Source organism: Bos javanicus, chromosome 8 (assembly GCF_032452875.1).
Source record: "Bos javanicus breed banteng chromosome 8, ARS-OSU_banteng_1.0, whole genome shotgun sequence".
NCBI lineage: Eukaryota > Metazoa > Chordata > Mammalia > Artiodactyla > Bovidae > Bos > Bos javanicus.
In genome coordinates this window covers 84,711,646-84,731,303 of record NC_083875.1, presented here as the reverse complement: position 1 = coordinate 84,731,303, position 19,658 = coordinate 84,711,646, and the positions used below count along the sequence as shown (strand labels likewise).

Below are 19,658 nucleotides of genomic sequence, written 5' to 3'. Positions count from 1 at the left end.
TTTAGCTGCTAGCTCCTCAGCAACTAAAACTGCCTTGAATAAAGTAGGTGTTCAACAAGTATTAGCTGGATGAATAAATGAATTAAAAATGTTTATTATGGTTTATTACCATAATTACTAGGTCTCAGTCAGACCTTTCCTAGCCAGCACTAATTATTTGGCTCTGACATTTTGAATCTACTTCAATCAAATTATAATCGTAGAATGTAATTTAGATTTTCACCAATTCAACTGACTTTTCTCCCTAACTGCTACAATTATAACCATCAACTGAGGGAATTCCCTGGCAGTCCAGTGGTTAGGACTCTGTGCTTTCAGTGCTGAGGGTAAGGGTTCAATCCTTGGTAGAGGAACTACGATCCTGCAAGCTCCATAGCATGGCCAAAATAAATTAACTAATTAAAAAATAAAATAAACTCCAACTGAAACAGTGAACTATCACAATTACTTGCAGCTTCTATTTTCCCTCTAAGGTCTGACTCAAACCAACTCTCCCATCCCCTACCAAACTAAAACTCGATGACATCATCAACCTTTATTTAAATTTCCTAGATACTACTTTTAATTCTGAGTGTTCTAGCTATTTATTGATAAATATTTTCACATTTGTTAAGAACATGAAAATATAATCACTATCACAAGTTCAATCTCAGAGTTAAATGAAGAATTAAAGAAAAATTAAGCTGCTAATTTTAAATTAATCTTCCAAAAGAACCATCAGGGCATATAGAATAATTTTTGGATAAAGTACATCCTTAGTGTGAAAGCCTGAGGTTTAAGAACAAACACTAATAGGAAACATATGGAAAAGATCAGTAACGGGATGAAATCTTGGCCCAAATATGATTTGCCACGTTTTACAGACCAGTGTCTCAAATAACAGATAAGATTTTTATAATACTGCCAAAACATCTCCTGAAACACCATACACTTTTTAAAAGTCTGAAGTATAACCAAATAAATCTTGCGAGTTATTTGTAAAAACTTAATGGAAAATACTATTTTGAGGAAACAAAAACAAATTTCAATAATTACTTTATCTTATTAGTTTGTACAAGCTTAAAAGAATCTCCCAAAAGAATGAACTCAAAATTCACTGCCAAGAGATACAAGTTAACTCTCTGTTTAAAATATGAAAACATTAGTATAAAAATATAGCATTTAAGTAGTTAATTGTTACTCTTCAGGAGAGACTATTCAGTGAAATTTGTAAATTTCCTAACATCTGCAAAATAAAGGCAAAAATGGTTGGTCAACAGAAGTTCCTAACTCCATCTTATTTAATATTATAAAATTAATTTTTGTACTAGTAAAAATAGACAAATTAGAGATATACCTTCTGAGTAAATTCCATAACAAAGAGAATAATTCTATTTCAAATATTTTATTAGAAGGTATGCTAGTGGATCTATTTGGGAGGAAAGTGAGAAAGCTGATAGAAAAGGTATAATTCTTTTTATGGAAAAGCAATATATCTAATCTGTGTCACAAATGACAATCTATTTCATTTTTAAAATAAACTAGAAGTGAAATGCTGTATATTTCTAATCCTGATTCCCTGTCTTAATAACGGAAAGCACTGGTGAGAACACAAGGTATCAGATAACCGAAGTCTCAAGACGACTCTGAGTTCCACCTTAAAATGCCAAGACACTGAACTCCATGTTACTGTGAACCTTAATTTGAAGAATTCTTTGGCATGAAAATGAAAATAAAAACAGTAATCAGTACATGCTGTTTCATTTAGTTCTGTTTGCCTTTCATATTAGAGGAAATTCTTGCCATTCCTCAAACCAAAATTAAGGGGGAAAGAAAGAAGTAAGCCACATAAATCTGACCAAGAACACAAGCATTTAAATTAAGAGTCCACAAAGTTTCAGATAATGAAAAGAAATACATAATTTTAATTCAACCCAACTATTTTCCAAGCAGATTATATTTGCTTAAATTGCTATAGCAATTCAAGGGACAGCCCTGCCTGAACACAACAGTTACTGTGGATTTTTAAGAGACTCAGTTTAAGAATTCAGGAATTTCTGATTCATTCACAGGATTTGCAAATTCATCAGCCCCTGAAAACTAAAGCAAATTCAACAGGTATGATGATAAAATAATTTTCAATTTTTAAAAAAATATTCCTGCTGTTAAAAATAAAGTATATTTGATTTAACATTAAAATAGATTGTAGCCACCATAAATGCATAATTTTGGTAAGCAATATCTGGTAAAAGTTACATTAAATTTGGATTAGCCAAAATATTCAGGGAAAGAAGTAATGCAGGAAATTTAATTTTCTAACTTAAGGTTTACCCAATAAATAATCTTTGTTTAGAGTTTTATTTTTTACTTTGAATGAAAGATTTTCAGGTTAATACAGTAATTTCTGTTTCTCTTTCTTTTTCTTTCTCAACTTTGACCAAAAAAGTTGCTGACAAAAAATCAGCAAACACCTTTGAGTCATACATCTGAGCAATGCTAGAGATTCTGGTTGTAAAGAAATGGGTATTTGTATAAATTTCACTGGACATTTTCTCAAAATTTCTCTATTAACCAAATATTACAATGTGTTTGCCTCTTCCTCAAAGAGAAAATGCAAGTACTGTAGCTCTAAAGGATCTAGTTTCTTGGGTTTCAGTTAACTAAGATTCAAATGTATTATGGCTAAAAATAATCTTGAGACTTTCATATTTTTAATAGCAAAAGAGTCTTACTTCTTTAGGCCTTGGGTGTGATACTGATGTATACAACTTTAATTTTACAGACTTAAATTTAAAACTGGTTTGGAAAAAATTCTGAATTATATACTAATAGTTGGGTCTCTTATTACACTTTAGCTTCTATGGCATACCAATGAGACAAATATTTAAAATAATTAAATGCTATGAAGCTTTCAAATTACTTTAAACTTTTCAGAACAAAATTCCATGTCAATTTGATTAGTAATTTAAATTAAAACTTTCTTGATGAAAGTAAGAGTGCTTTTTTCCAGGTAGGAGAAATGTTATGATATAGAAACTTTTTTAGCTATAATATGAAAAATACACATTAACAAATAATTTTAAAAGCCTGGTAACATGTTTCACTTTGCTTTAAACTTTCTGTTTCACATTTGTTATTTTTCTACTAAACAAGGTAATAGAGAAGTGAATATAGTATATTGTGACAGAAATATTTTCTTTTCTATTAGAAAAGAAAACAGCCATGCTCTCTGTGACTATGTTCTTTTAGAGAAATCACTGTGGTGAAATAAATTCCTAGAAACAATCAACATTAGTAGTAATAAACATCACCAATGAGATGTAATCTATAATTAATCATTCATCCAGCAAATTTCTGAGCACTTCCACAATGTTCATTGTACTACAGCCTATCAAAAATTAGAAGTTGGGATATGAGATGATTGACAGTGAGTTATAATGTTTCACTATGACTTATCCTATAGGAAACATGACATAAATTGCTGAACATCAAAGGTAGAAGTAATAACAATATGCTTAACAAATGACTGGTAAACAATTAGCTGAATGAAAAATTTGGATGAAAAGAAACAAGATCACTGTAACAAGTAAAATGATCAGGGGTGAAGTTGAGGAGTAAGAGGAATAGAAAATAATGGCTATATCCATGAAGACGGAGTGGATTTCTGAACAGAAAACTGCAGTAAGTCAAAAGGGAGTGGGACAAAGTTGAGCTATAGAGCCAAGGTCTTCCATGAATGAGGGCTCAATGGATGAGCTCAGATTCAGAAGACAAACTATCTTCAGGGAAAGACCTTTCTTCTTAGTTGGCCAAAAAGATCAAAAGCAGATAATACTAAGAATCTCATTTTCAGAAAGGCTCCTATCTTCAGGTCTGGATTCCAAGTCAAAGGTAGAGGCTGAACTAAAAAGTATCATCCAGGTCTCTTTTTACCCCCAAATTTCTCGTAACTATTGAATAGTCACAACTTTAATTCTCAAATATAAGGTTACTAATTGATAATTACTGATATTCTTAACACAAGGGTAAAATTCAGAGCTCTGATGAGTAGTGCTGTTTTTGAAGTTTGACTGTATAACAGTCAACCTCTGAGACCCTATACACGGCCTGATCCTGGATAGTTGTTATGTTTCTGCCTCTTTGCTTCTACTTTCATCTCAACTTCATGGAGCAGTACTTTATGTTCTATTATCCATTCCTGCTAATCTCCCTAAATCTTGGCCAAATGATGTCTACAAAGATTTCCCTGTCTCATTCTTGCAGGGTTAAGCCACTGGCTCCCACAGCACTGATATCTCTGCTGCAAGCCATATTTCCCTTTGTCTGAGAATCGGTTCACTGTGTTGTGACTCTCTTGTCCACTAAATTGAATGCTCTTTATAGAAGGAGCCATGTCTTCATGGTTTTTTCAGTCTGTGTTCCCTACCGATCACAGTGCCTCACCCCTAAAATTCAAGACAATCACTGAATAACCAAATCAAACTAAATAAATCACCAGTAATATTTGTAGGCTGCTTTGTTAATAATGTCAACACAATTACCTAGTACATGGTCACTAATTCTAGCAAGTGAAAAAGCACTCTTAATCATACCCATTGGGAGCTCCCCAGTCTGGATCAGCCAGCACTGAACACTGTCCTTTGGGATGAGACCATACTCTTTCACTTCCCCTCCCAGGACTCTTACTTGATGCATGAACACTGCAGTGTGAAGATCATGGCTCAACTACATTAATGAACTAGGTGTTCATTCCCAATGTGCAAATTCCTGAGATCACAATTTAGGCCTCAAGGTTTTGGGCCAGATTAGCTGTACAATCTTATTTTGCTATTTCAACAGTTAACCGCAACTTCTCAAACATCTCATCCTTTGTTGCTTTACATGTTTTTTGCTCATTTCTTTTATCTGCAAATTTTCTTCTCTACTTCCCTCTGGAGGAACCCTCATATTCCTTCAAAGTCTAATTTAAATGCCATGTCCTACATGGCAGGAATCTAACTGATTATCAAAAGGAAACTACAAATTTCAAAGTCAAAATTGTTTAAAAAGATCAAATCATTACTGTTTTGGCATTTTCTGTAGGAAGGGACAGGATTAAATACAAGACAATATATTAGAGTAAATGATTATCTATTATAGTTTCTGAGTGAAACAGGAAGCAGGGTCATCATCCAAAACCAATGGTGAGGTTTTAGAGGCTTGTGTAGGAGTAAGGGAAAAGGAATGCACTAATGAGAGGTCACACAGGCAGCACTTGAATGGTCATGACTTTAAAGTGAGCCAGTTGGCACTGTCCTATTTTCTCTCATGCTGTCAGCTGCATGAGTCAGGCTATGGGGGGATGGAGAACTGGAGTAACCAGGATTGGACTATGAAGAGTCAAGGGGCCAGCAAATTGAGGGCACGTGCAGTGATGGTCATGATGCACTATGGGATCTAGGTTGGTAGGACCTGAGTATACTGAGAGGTATGAATGAGGAGCAGTGAAAAACAGTTGGATCAAATAATTTTTAGGTCCCACTGAAAGTGAAAATTGTTGCAGTTGGAGTTACTACATGAAGTAAGTTATAAAGACAGGAGATAGCAGTCAGTATGCAAAAGACTTGCAGTACCCTTGACAAGGCCCTTCATGTGGCTGCATAAGGGCATGCTCAGTCACTTCAGTTGTGTCTGACTCTTTGTGACTATGGACTGTAGCCCGCCAGGCTCCTCTGTCCACAAGATTCTCCACGCAAGAATACTGGAGTGGGTTGGTATGCCCTTCTTCAGTGGATCTCCCCAGCCCAGGGATCAAGCCTGCGTGTCTTACATCTCCTGCATTGGCAGGCGAGTTCTTCATTACTAGCAGCACCTGGAAGACTAGAGGAATATTTACATTCTGTACTATTCAGATTCTGACAAGAAAAGAAAACAGACTAAGAAACTAAGTTGTTAGGATCTAGGGCAGCCTTTCTCAAGGAGGGTTCTGTCAGAGAAAATGATTTAAGTAACTATTTTTTCATTTATCCAATGATGAAAAATAATACCATTCTAGATGAACAGGAGATAAGCTGTTTCATTACATACAATGATGTAGGATATTAATTCTCTCTATTAGAATATTAATCTTCTCATGAAATCCTGGATGAGAAGGGTAGAGAAAAATGGCCTTAGAATAAAAGGTATGATTTTTTTAAACTTTTCCTAAATAACATACTTATTCCATCTGGATCACTTTCTAATTTGCAAAGTACTTTAACATGCATACCTCATATGCATTTATGACAATAACAACTACCAAGTGAGATAAGCAGGCAAGTGATTATAGTTCTTATTTTACTGATGAGGCAAGAGGCAGATGTAAGTGACTCGACTGTCATAAGTGATGGGACTGAAATGAAGGTTTTCAGACTCCTCATCCAGTTCACATTCCCCATCATTCACTACAACTTCAAGTTTCAGCACGGCTGTTGTCATTTGTCTCTCTTTCGCAAGCTGAGCACTCCCTCCTTTACAATCCTGCCCCACACATACCCTCCTATTCACTGTATTGCATGTCCGATTCTCCACTAGACCTAAACTCCTAGGAACTAAGGAGAGTGTGTTTTTAATACCTGTGTATCTAGAAATTAACTAAAAAAAAAAAAAAATTAGTGGAAAGAAAAAAGCTAGGAGGGTAATTAGGAAAAATGTATAGAAAAAACAATTAGAAACTAAAACTTTATAGAATGTAAATATTGTGTATATCTAGGATTTGATGCAGTTATTCAAGTAGAGTCAGAGACAAAATAATTGGATTCTGGAAACTATTTCACAGGGAAAATTTGAAGTGACAGTCAGACTTGGACAGAAAACACTAAGAGGAAACATGATACTTATTTTTAATATCTCAAGCTTTCACATAAAATGGAGTGTTCTATGTTTTTCCAAAGAACCGAAAAGAACATCAGCAAACAGGAGTTACAGTGGGCAAATTTTGGTCAGTATTAATAATCTCCTAAGTAACTAAAACATAGGGTCTCTCTTCTCACAGGTAGTGAACATCACTGAAGGGGCCAAATAGGGAGAACATCTAATATCCATATGGAAAAAGCACTCAGCTTTGGGGTAGAAAGATGTCATGCTATCATTGTGAATTCACAGTCTAGTAAGCCAAACAAATCAAGATTCTCTAAAAAGATGATTACTTAGTCTGGTTTAATGCAGCATGAGGCTTTTTAAAAAATATTGCCTTAAACATTAATTTTGTTCTGAGCAGCAGCCATTAATTCTGGACATTCTTTTACATATTTCAAATCAGACCTAAATACTGTGCATTTTAGATAATTGTCAATTTATATAAGAGTTATTACATGTTTCACTCACTTTTTCCACTATATATTTCCTTTTGCCTTGTAATAGGACAAAAAAGAAACATGGGCTTTTCAAGTTTAGTATGTGTCCTTTTCTTCTTTCTTGGAGTCAAAGTATATTGTCAATATGAAAGTTATCAATGGGATGAAGATTATGACCAAGAACCAGATGATGTCTACCAAACAGAATTCCAATTTCAACAAAATATAAACTATGAAGCTCCGTTTCATCAGCATACTTTAGGTTGTGCCAGTGAATGCTTCTGTCCACCTAACTTTCCATCATCAATGTACTGTGATAATCGCAAATTGAAGACTATCCCAAATATTCCAGCACACATTCAGCAAGTCTATCTTCAGTTCAATGAAATTGAGGCTGTGACTGCAGATTCATTTATCAATGCCACTCATCTTAAAGAAATCAACCTCAGCCACAACAAAATTAAATCTCAAAAGATTGATCATGGTGTGTTTGCTAAATTGCCAAATCTACTACAGCTTCACCTACAGCATAACAATTTAGAAGACTTTCCGTTTCCTCTTCCTAAGTCTTTGGAAAGGATTTTTCTAGGTTACAATGAAATCTCCAGACTGCAGACAAATGCTGTGAATGGGCTTGTAAACTTGACCATGCTTGATCTCTGTTTTAATAAAATTGATGATTCTGTGTTACAAGAAAAGGTACTTACCAAAATGGAAAAATTAATGCAGCTCAACCTATGTAATAATAGATTAGAATCAATGCCTCCTGGTTTGCCTTCTTCACTTATGTATCTGTCTTTAGAAAATAATTCAATCTCTTCTATACCAGAAAATTACTTCAACAAACTTCCGAAACTTCACGCTCTAAGAATATCACACAACAAACTACAAGACATCCCATATAATATTTTTAATCTTTCCAACCTTATAGAGCTCAATGTTGGACACAACAAACTGAAGCAAGCATTCTATATTCCAAGGAATTTAGAACACCTATACCTAGAAAATAATGAAATTGAAAGTATGTAAAATTTCATTTTGTGTATGTCTGTGTTTTACTATTTATTTATAATTTTTATTTTATATTGGAGCATAGTTGAATAACAATGTTGTGTTAGGGTCAGGTGTATAGCAAAGGAATTCAGTTATACATATACAAATATCTATTTTTTTCAATTCTTTTCTCATTTAGGTTACTACCAAATATTGAGCAATGTTCCCTGTTCTAGACAGTAGGTCCTTGTTGGTTACCTATTTTATTTATCTATTTATTTATGGCTGTACTGGGTCTTTGCTGCTGCAAATGGGAGCTACTCTCGAGTTGCAGCACACAGGCTTTAGAGTGTGGGTTCAGTAGTTGTGGTGCAGGGGTGTAGTTGACCCACTACACGTGGAATCTTCCCAGACCAGGGATCGAACCTGTGTTCCCAGCACTGGCAGGCAGATTCTTAACCACTGGACCACCAGGGAAGTCCATTATTGTCTTTTAAAGATAGAAAAAATCTTATTTTGTTCTTTTAAAGAACAGATCTTTAAAAACCCATGCTTTACATGGTGCTACAAATTACAAATGGTTGCTTTGAAGCTGGCTAGGGAAATGGCAGAAAATGGGCCCCAGAGAAATTTGTACTTCAAGGTTTATAGTCTTTTCTATTAAATGTTATCACTTTGAACTCTGAGAATATGTACTACAAAGTATATGAAAAAAATATGAAATACTATAGAGTACACAAAGAAATATGAGATCTTGAATAGTAGAACTATACGTGATTTTCACTTTTTTTCTCTTGAGATTGTTTCTGCTAAGAATTTATTACTTAAATAATTTATTTAATAATTAAATAGTTACTTAATAGCCAATGAAGCCATCATTTATTTTGATAATATAAAATTCATTTATAGTTTCATTTTATTCATTTTATTATTTGAGTACTATAAAATAATTAAACGTAACAAATATTTTAATAAAATCCATTACAGTATTATGGATATAATACAGAAGGATTAATTTTTAATTTGTATTTTTCAGATGTCAATGTCACAGTGATGTGTCCATCAGTTGATCCACTACATTACCACCATTTAACACACATTCGCATAGATCAAAATAAGCTGAAAGCGCCAATAAGCTCATACATTTTCCTCTGCTTCCCTCATATACACACTATTTATTATGGTGAACAACAAAGCACTAACGGTCAAACGATACAACTGAAGACCCAAGTTTTCAGGAGATTTCAAGATGATGGTGATAGTGAAGATCATGATGATCATCATGAAGGCCCAGAAGAAGAAGGAACAGAAGAAAACATTGATGCTCACTATTATGGAAGTCAAGAATGGCAAGAAACTATATAGGTATACATTTATAACTTCATAAGATCTTATTATTCAATATAAATTTAGCTAAATATGCATAGTTCATAGTAATATAGATAGAATTGAGTACTTAGTATACTAAGATCAGATTGAATTTAGGTTGTTGATAACATCTTCATCATTATATAGGATTATAATTTACTCAAAATGATACAAATCTTGTAGAAATATAAATTAGAATGACAAGTAGGATCAAAAAACTACACTTTGAACATAAAATTATCATGTTGAGGAAAAAAAACAAGTATGCTTATCTGTATTAACAGTAATTTTTCTAAAAATGATGAAAGAAGTAGCATTAGAAGCTAACAATTGTAAACCACGCACTTGAAATCACTATGAGTATACTGTTTAAATGCCAAGAGGTCATATTAATGTAACAGGCAGCAACTCATTTAAGGAATAGACTATTTTCTTTGGTCTAATCTCCAGAAAAGCTTTCATACTTTTATTTGGCTATCATCACCATGACAGCCACCCACCCTGGTCCTACCACTTAGAGCACAGAATGAGTTTTGATTTTCAAAAGAGGTTATCCTAACTAAGGATCCAAGGCACAAATTTATGAAATCAACTAGTCTTACTTTTTTGTTGTTTTGTTTAAAATTTTTTTTTTTAATTGAAGGATAATTGCTTTACAGAATTTTGCAGTTTTCTGTCAAACCTCAACATGAATCAGCCATAGGTATACATATATCCTCTCTCTCCTGAACCCCCTTCCCATCTCCCCCCCCCACCCTACCCCTCCAGGCTGACACAGAGCCCCTGTTTGAGTTTCCTGAATCACACAGCAAATTCCCGTCGGCCATCTATTTTACACATGGTAGTGTAAGTTTCCATGTTACTCTTTCCATACATCTCACTCTCTCCTCCCCTCTCCCCATGTCCATAAATCTATTCTCTATGTCTGTTTCTCCATTGCTGACCTGTGAATAAATTCTTCAGTACCATTTTTCTAGATTCCATATATATGCATTAGAATACAATATTTATCTTTCTCTTTCTGACTTACTTCACTCTGTATAATAGATTCTAGTTTCATTTGCCTGATTAGAACTGACTCAAAGGTGTTCCTTTTTATGGCTGAGTAACATTCCATTGTGTATATGTACCATAACTTCTTTATCCATTCATCTGTCAATGGATATCTAGATTGCTTCTATGTTCTAGCTATTGTAAACAGTGCTGCAGTGAAAAATGGGATACATGTGCCTTTGAAATCAACTCGTCTTACTTTTCTCTCAGAGCACCAAAGCAACAAAAACTTAAACCTTGTATTTGGATGACTGCATGTGTGCATGCTAAGATGCTTCAGCCATGTCTGATTCTTTGCAACCTTATGGATTGTAGCCGGCCAGGCTCCTCTGTCCACGGAGATTCTCCAGGCGAGAATACTGGAGTGGGTTGCCATGCTCTCTTCTATGGGATCTTCCTGACCTAGGGATAGAACCTGCATCTCTTATGTCTCTCACATTGGCAGATGGGTTCTTTACCACTGGCACCACCTGAGATGCCCATTTGGATGCCAGAAAAACAGCAAAATTTGTATTTTAGCAAATTTCAGCTATTATACAACACAATCTTTTCTATGTTCCATTTTAATTGGGATAAACATTTTTTAAATAAATTCACTAGAGAAAGGTTTTAGTTACATAAAAATTTGCTAATAAATAATTGCTCTATTCATAAGATTAAGTTAATGTTAGCACAAGAAAGTATATCAGCATTATTAACACTTCTATTTTCCTAGCACAATATATTAGAAACATATATGTATATCAGCCAATGTTTATGTACATAGTGCTAAAGTTGAATAGAGTTCCTTTGAAATTTGAATAACAGGTTTTGATATCTTCTTTAAAACCTTAATAATCACATATCATTTTGAAGCATTTTAATATGCCTATAATGAAGTATAACTTCTATGATGAACTTTCTTGATTTACCAGGTTAGTATTTTATAGAATTCCTCAGGTAAGGAATAAACACAAATCTGGGACTGCCTATATAGGAAACTCCTAAAAAAAATTTTTTTTAAACAGTATTCAAAAAGACCAGACAATTAGAACAATATTTTAGAAGCAGTTTTCTAGCGATGAGTCTAACTTTCTGGAGATGACAGTTTAAAATGAAGCCTCTCATGCTCGTTTATATCTTTGAGCAGGTTATTAACATTTAGCAGAAACAGACTACCCGTGTGTCCTAGGGGCTAGCTCAACAATCCAGAATGAATATGAACAATACTCCATTCATTCACTTAATAAACATTCATCAAGGCATGTAGGGCTTAGCAATGAGAGGTCAAACAGAATAGATATGTGCATCTGTGACACTGTAAGACAACAGCTGTGATGGTAAAGAGTAAATGTTAGTGATGTGGGTAAAGCACATTTTCAAAAGAGGTAAAAAACTTTAAGGACCATCTCCTCCTTTACTGACATTTTAAAAAACAGGGTTACAAATGTAAACATTTATTATGATCTAACATATGGAAAACACTGTGGATGTTTTATGAGATGAGAAAGAGAAGACTATTTAAAATGTAATGAGCGTTGTCAGGAAAATACAAATTATAAAAAACTACAACCAGATAGTTTACATTTACTGGATGGCTGAAATCAAAAAGGCAGACAAACAATAAGCATTAGTGAGGGGACGCAGAAAGTGGAATCCACTCGTGACGAAGTCAAACTGTACAGCTGCTTTGGAAAGCAGTCTGGCAGTCCTTCATTTAGTCACCTATGAACCAACAATTCCATTCCTAGATATAAATCTAAGAAAACTGAACACATGTGGTCACACAAAAATATGTACACAAATGTTCATAGCAGCATTATCCATTTACAGCCAAAAAGTAGAAACCACCCAAATGTCCTTCAGCTGATGAAAGGATAAACAAAATGTGGTATATCCACACAATGGAATATTATTCAGTCAAAAGAAGGAAGGATGTTGATACATGTTATAATATAGATGAACCATGAAAACATTATGCTAGTTAGTGAAAAGTCAGTCACAGAAGAACACGTATTGTATGATTCCATTTATATGAAATGTCTAAAACAGGCAAAACTATAGACACAGAAAGATTATTGGCTGCCTGGGGTTGGGGAGCAGGAGAAACAGGGGAACTAGGCAGTGAGGAGGAGAAGGGGACGACAGAGGATGAGATGGCTGGATGGCATCACCGACTCGATGGACATGAGTTTGGGTGAACTCTGGGAGTTGGTGATGGATAGGGAGGTCTGGCATGCTGCAATTTATGGGGTCGCAAAGAGTCGGACACTACTGAGCGACTGAACTGAACTGAACTGAGGCAGTGACTGATAATGGATAGAGAATTTCTTTTTGGGTGATGAAAATATTCTAAAATTGACTGTAGTGATAACTGTACAAGTTTGAAAACACTAAAAGTTACTGAATTGCACCCTTTAAAAAAGTGAGTTGTATGAGATGTGAATTATTTTAATAAAGCTGTTATTTAAAAATGTAACAAAGAAAATAAGATGTAATAATTCATTCTAACAAAAGGAAGAAAGAAAGAAAGAAAATGTGGCAGTAACTGAAAAATGATATGAACACAGATATATTAACTTTGCTTCTGGCCAGGATGTGGTGAAGCAACTGAAGGCTTCAAGGAAGAGGTGGCACTTTGATGTGTGAATAGTAACTGACTGGCAGGAGTGAAGAAAATAAGGTCCCAAGGTGAGATTAACATAAAGATGAGGTAATTAGTTATTTCGCTTCTTGTACAGTTAAAACATCCCAAATTTTGAGAATTCTGGAGCATTTATTTTTATCTCCTCCTAAAGTGACAAAAGAAAATACATTTAAGAACAGGCTTAGCAAAGAAAAAAACTGATGGAAACATGGAATTTGAAATCAGATATACCTTGGTAGAAGCCTGACTTCACTCTTGTAACTAAGCAAGATGACTCTGAGTGAGTTACTTCTTGAAGTCTCTCTTTCTGCATTTCTGTAAGGAAGGTGGTTCTCACAGGGCTGTTAGTGAAGTTGCTCAGTCATGCCCGACTCTTTGCGACCCCATGGATAGTAGCTTGCACCAAGCTCCTCCGTCCATGGGATTTTCAAGGCAAGAGTACTGCAGTGGGTTGCCATTTCCTTCTCCAGGGAATCTTCCCAACCCAGGGATTGAACCCAGGTCTCTCACATTGTAGACAGATGCTTTACCGTCTGAGCCACCAGGGAAGTCCAATACATACCACAGCATTTAACAAAGCACATGCCAGTTACAAGGGTTTCCTGTGGCTCAGCAGTAAAGAATGCCTGCAATGCAGGAGACGAAGGAGATGTGGGTTCGATCCCTGGTAGGGAAGATCTCCTGGAGGAGGAAATGGCAACCTACTCCAGTATTCTTGTCGAGACAATCCTATGGACAGAGGAGGATGGCAGGCTACAGCCTAGGGGGTCACAAAGAGTGACTAAGCACACACACACATGCATGCCAGTTACAGGTATCCTACAAGCAGTAACTATTATTGCAGCATGTCCGGCCCAACCTCCTGCTGGATCTATGTGCCCCGAGCCGTCAGCGGTGCTTCACATGCCTCAGTGGACCCTCTAGAAAGGAGTTTGCATCTTTCAGGTTCCTTCCAAGGTTCTATTGTACAAAAGATTAGTAAACAAGAGAGAATTTACTAAAGGTTTCATTAGGGAGAGAGAAGAGAGATCTAAATTCATATACCCACAACAAACATATTCCAAGTCATTATTTGATGGTTTAGCTTTCCAAAGCACCTCTAGATAGCCTAGAAGGATGAGGAGCAGTTTCCCAGACCCTTCACGAGGCATTTGGCTACCTGGCTCCTCTGGCCAGAGTAAGGTGAAACTCTTCTTGTCTATTAGGTAGAAGAGGTCAAAGAGGCCAACTCTGCTCTCCCTTTAAAGGCAAGTACATATAAACACGTCACAAAATGTCCTCCAGCTGCAGGACCCAGAGGGAGGTAGATGAACAACCATCTTACATTAATCAAAAACACCCAGAGGAACTCATACCCCAAGTAGTTCTCAGTAAAAAGAAAATAAAACAAATAACCACCAATGCTTTCTGCAGAACAGAAGAATAAAGTTCTACCTCCTACCAGAGTTACAGACAAAACTAGGTGATATATCAGGAAAGAAAAAGATGAAAATTCATCAATTTTCTCATTACACTTCAAAATATTAGCTATATTAGCTCTGAGGTTGAACTTTCTGTCTTTGTGCCTACTAATGAATAAATTCAAATGATACCATGAACCCAAGCTTAACAAATACATTAAAAAGGAAATAAAAATAAAGGATATTCAATAAATTTGCTTACAATATACTGGTTGAGAATGTTTAGCATGTATTTAAGTATAACCTGAAAACTATACATTTTTTACTTTATTCCTCAAGTTGGAACCACTAAACCAAAACGCAGATACATGCATATCATGTAACACACTTAACCAATTCCATGGTATGAAAGCTAAAAAAAATAAACCTGTTTCTTCTGTATACTTTTACTGTAGCAAAGAAGTCCAAGGAAAGCTAGAACTAAAACTCCAATTTCCTGATTCCAAATCCATCTTTTCTAAATCTTGGAAATGAAGAATAACAGCAGCTGGAAACAAAATTAAATCATAACAGCTAAAAATCCAGTTTCTTTTATGTTCCAATTTCCTAAATAAATATAACCTGCTATGCCCAGCAGGTAAATATCACAGCATTTCTGGATATGTCTGTCGTTGCATGTTTAGGTTGCAAACTTATTATACGGAGACTTATGAATACTACTCAGAAAAATTAAAATCACAAATATGATCCATTTTAAACATTAACCCTTATTTATATTGAGTCATAATTCCCTTCCCTTTAAGTTTTAGCCTTCTAGTACAGAAAGTACTTGGGTTCCCATCTTTATTTCATTTGACCAAGGTATAAGGTATTGTACCTGCTTATTAGGTATATTATATTATTAGGTGTATTATACCTGCTTATTAGGTATAAGCAGGTATTTGATACGGAGATTCAAATCATAGACGTCCCACAAAAAGCCCAGAATGTTGGTTAGAAACAAGTCAGAGGTCTTTCCCACACTGAAGGAGCAACAATTACACAAGGTAAAATTCTGATACACCTTCAAAGACATAAAACCCTACAAAGATACCAAGGATAATGTAGTAGGGTTAACAAAAAGAACTCCACAGAGATAAACCTCTTAATTTTGGATAAATGCCTGTTCTTGAGCCTTGACGGCATTCATCTTTTATTACTGTGCAGTGAAAGTTAAATAGCTCTTTTTGGAGTAGAAAACAAACTAAGTTTGAAACATATTTTACACTGGAAATGGGGTAGTAAAGACTTTGACTCCAAAGAGCAGTTTGGGCTTTGTTCAGCTTCTAGGAATTAATCTATATCTTTGTTTAAAATGAGGGTTATACTTAATGGACATGAATTTGAGAAAACTCCAGGAGATAGTGAAGAACAGGGAAGCCTGGTGTACTACAGTTCATGGGGTCACAAAATGACTTAGCGACTGAACAACAATAACAATTCTCTTGATAGTCCCACGGATAGCAAGGAGATAAAACCAGTCAATCCTAAAGGAAATCAACTCTGAATATTCACTGGAAGGACTGATGTTGAAGCTGAAGCTCCAATACTTTGGCCACCTGTTGTGAACAGCCATTGGAAAAGACCATGATGCTGGGAAAGACCGAGGGCAGGAGGAGAAGGCGGCAACAGAGGATGGGATGATTGGATGGTATTACTGACTCAATGGACATGAGTTTGAGCAAACTCTGGGAGACAGTGAAGAACAGGGAAGCCTGGACTGCTGTAGTCCATGGGGGTGCAAAGAGCTGGATAAGACTTAGCAACTGAACAACAACAACAGATTTTAGAATGGGACAGGCCAAACCTAACAGTCTTAGGTTGGCCACGCCAGAAAGACAACCATGTGGTTTAGGATGGGTCATGTAGAATCAGTCAAACTGGGGGCAGAGTTCAACCATGTGGAATACTCAATTGATCATGCCTATGTACTGAAGCCCCAGTAAAAGCTGAACCATGAGGTTCAGTAGCACTTTCCTGGTTGGCAATACCCATGTTCCTTGTCATGCGTCAATGCTGGGAGGGCACTGATGAGAACATCCTGAGAACAATACAAGTTCTGTATGTGGAACCCTCCCAGACTCTGACTACTGCCTCTCTTCGTTTGGGTGATATTTATGTGTGTCTTTTCTCTGTGATAAACCATAACCATGAAATAATGGCTTCCAGTGAGTTCCATGAGTCCTTTAAGCAAATTATCAAATGTAAGGGTGGTTTGGGGAAACTCTCAAACTTGCAGTTGGTATAAGAAATGAAGATGGTCTTTGGAACTGTGCTCTCAAACTTTAGTTTGACTAACTCTGGGAGGGAACATACATATTTTTCGGTGTAACTCTGAATATTTCTAGAATCTTTCTTGTGCAGTCATCTCCCCTTCAATGTGGATATGACCTCTGATCTCAAAATACTACAAAGAGATGGCATATATGATTACAGGTACATGATTGCTACAAAAACTGTACTGCTCATCTTGTTGGAATACTAATCTTCCTTTCTGGCTATGAAGAAGAAATCTGCCATAATATGAGCTGCCCAATGGTGGAGGCCACGTTGCAAATAACTGAGGGTGGCCTTCAATCAACATCAAGCAAGGCTGAGGCTTAGTCCTACATTCTGAATGGAGTTGTGGCCAACAACCACATAGGCTCATACACCTTTACCTTACTTGACCCTTGAAAAGAGAGTACAGCCCTAGCCAACACCTTGATTGCAAATGAGGTATAAACAAAGCCATGGACAGAGGAGCCTGGAGGGCTACAGTCCAAAAGGTTGCAAAGAGTCGGATACATCTGAAGCAACTTGGCACTCATGCACAAGCAAAGCCATATTTGGACTCCTGAGCTACAGAAACTATGGGATAATAAAGGTGTGTTATTTTAGATCACTATACCTGTAATAAATAACCAATAAAATAGGTAACTAGTAGTATTCTTCAGAAATGCAACATTAGAGAGCTATCTCTAAAATGAAAATAGAATCATGCCACTCGCTGGCTTAAAAAAATTTCTCAGTGGTCTCTCACTGAATACAAATGAAAGTCAAACACCACAGCAAGGTATAAAAGACTTTTCCTTAATCTGACCTCTAGTACCCTGTCTGATCTCTTAATATATACCACCCCCCTAACCTCTTCTCTTTCTCCCTCTAAGCTCTAGCCATATACAACTAATTATAAATTATCTTAATGATCTATCCTCCCCCACCTATGTGCTGTTTCCATTCCTAGAGCAATTCTCCCTTGGTCTGCTCCTGCCCTGACTACCCCCTCATTTTCTCTACAGAAGTCAGTTTGGTGCCACCTCAGTGGCTTTACCCTTTCCCAGATCACTGCAGAATATTTTTGTATAGCAGGTCGCTCACTGTGCCTTCTATCGCTTGTTTGCTGCTGTTCTTGCTTACTTACAAACTCTTCCTCCTTGAAGGGAAAAAACAAGTTTTGCTTGTCTGGGTTTATTTTTCTACAGTACTGGCAGAGAAGTGGCACTCAATAAACTTCTACTAAATGAATGAATTTACTCTGCTGACAAAGGTCTGTATAATTAAGGCTATGGTCTTCCCAGTGGTCACATATGGTTGTGAGAGCTGAATAGTAAAGAAGGCAGAGAGACGAAGAATTGATGCCTTCAAAACTGTGGTACTGGAGAAGACTCCTGAGAGTCCCTTGGACAGCAAGGAGATCAAACCAGTCAATCTTACAGGAAATCAACCCTGAATACTCATCAGAAAGACTAATGCTGAAGCTGAAGCTGCAGTATTTTGGTCACCTGATGCAAACAGCCGACTCACTGGAAATATCCCTGATACTGGGAAAGACTGAGGGCAGAAGGAGAAGAGGGCATCAGAGGATGAGATGGCTGGATGGCATCACCGATGCAATGGACATGAACTTGGGCAAACTTTAGAAGATGGTAAGGGATAGGGAGGCCTGGCGTGCTGCAGTCCATGGGGTTGCAGAGAGTCGGACATGACTGGGGACTGAACAATAACAACAAATGAATGAATGCCAATAAAACTATACACATTGGTCAGAACTTTTCAAGGAAAAAAAAGTTATAATTCACAAAATAATTTTATGTAGTACAAAGTACCAAACTGTGTATACCATAATAAACTATGAACCTCTAAGATTCTCTAAATCTATTCAACATCTATTCAGTTCACTTCTCAACATCCCGTTAAACCTGCCACACAACAGAAAACAAATCAATATCTGCTATTTCATTATTAGATTTTTCCAAAGACTTTAAAGTCATAAAATCAACCCCAATCAGAGAATATCACAACTAAATTTAAACTAATTCACATTCAAGTAAAAATGTAAGTATTCACATCTTAGTTTATTCAAGCTTTAATTCAAAAAACTCCAAAGCCAATTTTGAGTAGAAAAGAAAACAAACCAGTATTCTTTCACTTTCTATTTTTTTTTTTTTACAAAATATTCATATCCACACACTGAAATTTCAGCTGAGAGGAGAAAGAAAGGTTACTTTGATTGCTAAAAGTACCAGTGATAAAATTAATCTTTAAAGATGTTCACCTAGTTATCTAGATACCACTTCAACTTCAAAAAAAATAATATTAAGGTAATTAATACTATTTTCTTCATTCAGCAAACAAAAACATATTTTACTATCAAATCCCAAATTGTAACATTTATATTTAAAAAGCTGATTCTGACAGTTGAGTTTTTGTTACATATAACAAAATAAAGGGGGAAGTGGGCCTCAAATGACTAAACTAAAAAATAATTTGTGCTACGAGTATTTATTACACAAGGTAAAAAATAACAGAAGTTTATGATAATCAGTGGAAGCAATCTGAGTACAGCAGTTACAAATATTTTAGTTCTCTAGTACAACACACTACATTTCACCCTGCAGAAAGAAT

At 35.8% G+C, this 19,658-nt stretch overlaps 2 protein-coding genes across 2 annotated transcripts in view; one reads left to right on the top strand and one right to left on the bottom strand.

Moving 5' to 3' along the window:
- The window catches only part of CENPP (centromere protein P), a 232,061-nt gene that overhangs the window by 129,889 nt on the left and 82,514 nt on the right, over positions 1 to 19,658 (bottom strand). The window lies entirely within an intron of this gene.
- OMD (osteomodulin) lies at positions 1,865 to 15,384 on the top strand. Its single transcript, XM_061426207.1, has 3 exons — positions 1,865 to 2,097; positions 7,360 to 8,313; positions 9,322 to 15,384. Exons 2-3 carry the CDS (start codon positions 7,374 to 7,376, stop codon positions 9,648 to 9,650), a joined length of 1,269 nt encoding a protein of 422 aa, XP_061282191.1. The 5' UTR covers positions 1,865 to 2,097; positions 7,360 to 7,373; the 3' UTR covers positions 9,651 to 15,384.

What these genes read in the sequence shown, in the direction of transcription:
- OMD (XM_061426207.1), top strand. Translation starts at nt 7,374, where the DNA reads ATGGGCTTTTCAAGTTTAGTATGTGTCCTTTTCTTCTTTCTTGGAGTC. An exon ending in AGAAAATAATGAAATTGAAA is followed by an intron (nt 8,314 to 9,321) that starts GTATGTAAAATT and finishes TGTATTTTTCAG; the next exon opens with ATGTCAATGTCACAGTGATG.